Raw genomic sequence first — 5,238 nt, forward strand, 5'->3', positions numbered from 1 at the left:
ACCATAACTTTTAGGTTTATTAAAAAATTAAAAACCAAATTTAAAACATAAAATAAAAAAACTAAAGGAGAATAAAATTTAAAAAACATCTTATTTCATTAAATATTTAAAATAAATAAATAATAATAATCATAATAAAAATTAAATCTAACAAATAAAAACATTAAAAAATTAAAATATATATAATTTCATCAATTATTTTAAATAAAATAAATACTTAAGAAAAAATTTAAAAACAAAGTTAATAGATAAAAAATTTTAATTAAAAAAACTAAAAAAATAATAACTAAAAAATCAAAAACTAAAATTAATATAAAAATCAAATTTCAAAAGATAAAATTAAAAAAAATCAAAACAAAATACATAACAGTAACAAAAAATTAAAATTAAAATTTAATATAATCAAAGTGTTTTAATATCTTTTGTTTATTTCCAGAAAACAATAGGTGTAAAGGTAAGAACAAATGTTGCAGGAAGCAAACTCGAATTAAGTAACCGGGAGAATCAGCCAGTTAGCTTCAATGATACTGGTAAGAGTTAGCCTTAGCTGAGGCTGTAAGTACCCAAAAACTGCAATAGGAGACAGACAAATATCGCCAGAAGAAAATCTCAAGCAGCATCGTTGACCATATAGCATAAAATACGTTTTACAAAACAAGAAAACCTCACCACCTATGATTTGAGTTTGCAAATTAGGTCTGCATCAAAAACCAAACAATTTAGGTTGGGAAGTAGAGCAGAACAGACCGTTGAATTCTATAGGCAAAGTGAAAACATTGTTGTGTATACTATCAACTAAAATATCACAGATCTGCTCTGCCCGGGTATCTGGGGAATGGGATGACATCTCTGATATTGTCAATTCCAGTGGCAAAAAGTATCATCCTCTCAAAGCCCAAGCCAAATCCACAATGTTTTACAGTCCCGTAACGTCTCAGGTCAAGGTACCAGTCATATGGCTCAAGCGGCAGTCCCATCTCAACAATTCTGCAATGGAGAATGCCCCAACAAAAAAAAAAAAAGGCACTCGTCAGGGCATAACTTACAGTTAAAAGAAAAACAACGGAGCATGTTACTTTGCATAATCTAATGTTGGACCATTCAAGCAGACTCCCCATACCTCTGCTGAATAACCTCATAGCGCTCCTCCCTTTGGCTTCCACCAATCAATTCTCCCACCTGCAATAAACCACAACTCCGATTTGAATGGGAAAAAAGGTAGGCAAATAACTACCATGTTACATGTAAGAACTGAGCACATGGCGTACAAACTTTAAAATGTGTGCAGGGAAAGGTTTACCTTTGGTACAAGGATATCCATAGCAGCCACTGTCTTTGAATCATCATTAAGCCTCATGTAGAAAGCTTTTATTCCTTTCGGATAGTTGTACACAATTACAGGCTTCTTAAATATCTCCTCTGTCAAGTATCTGTATATAGACAAACCAAGCCATTGGTGCATGCAAATCAAATGGACAGAATGTGCTATGGAGGCAGATTTCCATACCTTTCATGCTCGGATGCCAAATCAATCCCCCATTCCACATTCTTCTCAAACTCCTTACCACCCCTCACTGCCTCCTCTAGCAGTCGCACTGCTTCTGTGTAAGAAATACGCTCAAAAGGGGTAGAAGAAACCATTCTTAGACGATCAATGCAACCTTTATCATAAAGCTTTGCCATAAGTTCCATGTCATCTAAACACTTGTCGAGTAGCCATTGACACATATATTTCACATATGCCTCTGCACAGTTCATGTCATCCTACAAAATCATGCAAAATCTGCTCACAACTGAAATATACTTTACATAACATATATACATAACAAATAGGGAAGGGAGCATCCTACTCCATGTCAAGCACAAATGATTCCCTCACTTTAGTAAAATCCAGAGAGACATTAAAAGAATTAACCTTTGCTTCACACATAAGATGTTGGTCTTTATTCAAAAATAGTGTTTTTATAAACACAAAATAGGAGTCCCAACGCCATACTTTATGAGACAGCTGAACAGATCCATAGCATATAATATAAATCATGTAGTTAAGCAAATTCGTTGATAAACAACACATCACTAACAATTCGGTTAAATGAAGACCAAATCCTGCAATTACTGGCACAAACTCTAGAGATCTAGGGTCTTAAGAGTGTACAAGAGCCAGATAAACCAATTAGAACAGCACGTGGTAATATACCTGAAGATCAGCAAATGCTATTTCAGGCTCCACCATCCAAAACTCAGCCAAATGCCTTGAAGTGTGAGAATGCTCAGCTCTAAAGGTTGGTCCGAATGTATAGACACTAGTGACAGCACAGGCATATGTTTCAACTTGAAGTTGGCCAGAGACGGTCAAAAAAGCTTGACGAGAAAAGAAATCCTGAGCATAATCAATCTTGCCATCTTTTTTAGGGATACCAGGTTTAAGCTTAGCTCTTTCCTCCAGCCTTGAGAGATCCTCTTTGGCTATTTTTAGTCCTGCGACTGCAGCACTAATATCGTCCCTGGTTGCCTTGGCAGCTTTGAGTTGAGCAACAACCTCACCTTTCTGCATAACAGTAAGCCTTGCAGCTTCTATGTCAGCCTCTGTAGGAGGAGGGTTCTCAATCAGCTCCTTGTCCAGCTTTTCAGCTTCATTAATCAAGGTAGTAACTTGAAACATTTCACCGGCACCTTCACAATCACTTGTGGTGACGATGGGGGTGTGAACGTATAGAAAACCATGCTCTTGAAAGAAAGAGTGTGTGGCAAAAGCAAGTGCATTGCGAATTCGAGCAACTGCAGAAATCTACAAAGAAACATCTGTCAACAACATAATGAAAAAAAAAAAAACGCTAGTACATACATATGCCTATGCTTTCAAAACAAGAATTAGTAGGATTCAATAACACAAACTAGAATAAACAAAGAAGCAAGAATTCGATAATACCGTGTTAGTTCGGGGCCGAAGGTGAATATGATCCCTCAAAAACTCAAGAGAGAGCTTCGTTTTGGGAATCGGGTACTTTGCAGGATCGGTGGGGCCTACATGGAGCACCCTTTCAACACGGAGCTCAATCTTCTGCTTTGTACCCTCAGGAGGGACCTTAAGCACGCCTTCAACGGACACGCAAGTCCCAGTCTGCACAAGCGTGCTCAGATCTTCTACACCAGCATCCACGATAACCTGAAGGTTGGCTGGACACGACCCGTCGTTCACCTCCAAGAATGCGAAGGAGCCCTTCCCTTGCTCTCTCCCGGTCTTCACCCACCCACCAGCGCGGACTCGATTCCCGGCCAGTCCAGCTCCGCCATCGGGACGACACACGATGGATCGGACCGGGACTCTGTCTGAAAATGGATGCTTAAGAGATGCGCCGTCGATTATGGCCATCGCTGCGAGTTCTGATGCTGGCGGCGTGGCCGGGTCTCCCATTGGTGGCTAAGGTTTTGTTCTAGTGAGAGAAAACCGTAACAATGCCCTAATTCAAGTTTTCCATGCACTCCCTCCACATTTTATTGGTGATTTGGGTGTAAAAGGAGAGAGAAGAATAAAAGCGGCAGTGAGGGCCATAGTAAATAACATACGTGTCATCATATTCTTTGGTCTGATTTACTTCTATGCTGAACAGAGCGTTTGATCGGTTCTTTCCGCGTCCGTTGATTATGAGGGAATAAGTGCCCCACCATTTACAGGTTGGATTCTTAACGCTTGGTATCTTTTGATTCTCCTAGGAGCCCATGCATTAGGTCACTACTGGTCAACGGTGGGTCAAAATTACTTTTTAACGTAAAAAAATGCAATTTATTATTAACATGTTTATGTCCTCTAACAGTAAAAAGGAATTATTATAAACTTAAAATTCAATCTGTTTGTTTATTAAAGATGTCAGAAAATATTAAAAAAACTTGATAACTACAAATGAAACGGGGGAAGTATAGAAATAAATACATATTAAAATATTTAATTTCATGTTAGGAGTCCTTTAATTTTTTTAAGAAAAAATAATCTATGACATTCTATTATAGTTTCATAGAAATTACATTTGCTTATCAAATTTTTAAAACTTATAATTTGCAACTTCATCAAAGGCAAATTTTAAATAAAATGAAATGACCATGGTATCTCAATATAAACTACATGCCTTTCTCAATGTATATAATTTTACTATTTCTCCTCTTGCGATTTCATTATGAATTATAATAATAAAATTTTAAAAACAAATTAATTTCATTCTTGGACTTTTTTAGTGCAATTAAACCCAAATTAAAGCTTAATTGAATTTTTTGTGGGAGAAGGTTGAATTGAAACACAGGGGACTAAAGTATAAAACAAGAGTAGTGCGTTCAAATTTATTTGTAAAGTACATTTTTGGCCTCTATTTTTTTTTTTTTGCATTTTAACAATTATATTTTGAAACTAAACTTCGGTCTCGTTTGTTTGCTGTAAACTAGTTTCTTTTTGGAAAGTAAATTCTGAAAAAATGAATTATTTTTTAAAGTTTAGTAGTATAATGGAAAATAGGTTAGAAAATATTTTTTAATGTTTAGTTATGTCATGAAAAATGAGTAGGAAATAATTCATTAATGTTTTATTTTTTATAATTTTATTAAAATAATGAGAAACAAATCTTACAAATTAAAAGGTTGAATGAGAATGAAATTGAAAAAAATATATAATTTCATAAATTATCTCAAATAAAATAAATAATAATCAAAATAATAGAGATCAAATCTAAAAACAAAATTGAAGATGAAGAAATTAAAATAATAATGATTATCATTTCATAAATTATTTCAAATAAAATAAGTAACAATAAAAAAAATGAGGACCAAATTTGATAGATAAAAAAATTCAATTAAAAAATAATAAGAGAAAAGCAAATAAAAATTATAAAAATGAGAATCACAGTTAATATAAAAATCAAATTCTAAGGAATGAAATTGAAAAAAATATTCAAAATAATATATATATAGCAATCAAAAATTTGAGAACCAAATTTAATATAATTAACAAATAATATGACATTTCTAAATTTTTCACAACTTCCGGAAAGTGTTTTTTTTTCAAAATAAAAGGAAAACACTTTTCTAGAAATTAAGTCAAATTTTTCTGTAACTAGAAATTGTTTTCTAGTGATCAAATTTTCTAATGACAAACAAATACAAGAAAATTAAGAAAGTAGTTTCTAAGAAATCACTTTCCGTCAAACAAACAAGGCATTCATTTTCATCATTTTTTAGTCTTTAGTGGGTGAG

The 5,238-nt window shown here is 33.9% G+C and overlaps 1 protein-coding gene across 1 annotated transcript; it reads right to left on the reverse strand.

Annotated features, from left to right (window-relative positions):
* Positions 1–591: 591 nt before the first annotated feature.
* Positions 592–3,494, reverse strand: LOC105114143 (asparagine--tRNA ligase, cytoplasmic 1-like). The gene is made up of 6 exons (XM_011010594.1): positions 2,930–3,494; positions 2,198–2,788; positions 1,508–1,764; positions 1,301–1,430; positions 1,121–1,179; positions 592–987 (listed from the first exon to the last, which is right to left on the reverse strand). The coding sequence occupies exons 1-6, from the start codon at positions 3,413–3,415 to the stop codon at positions 804–806; spliced, it is 1,707 nt and encodes a 568-aa protein (XP_011008896.1). The 5' UTR covers positions 3,416–3,494; the 3' UTR covers positions 592–803.
* Between the last annotated feature and the right edge of the window lie 1,744 nt (positions 3,495–5,238).

This window comes from Populus euphratica, unplaced genomic scaffold (assembly GCF_000495115.2).
Source record: "Populus euphratica unplaced genomic scaffold, PopEup_1.0 scaffold495.1, whole genome shotgun sequence".
Taxonomy (NCBI): Eukaryota; Viridiplantae; Streptophyta; class Magnoliopsida; order Malpighiales; family Salicaceae; genus Populus; species Populus euphratica.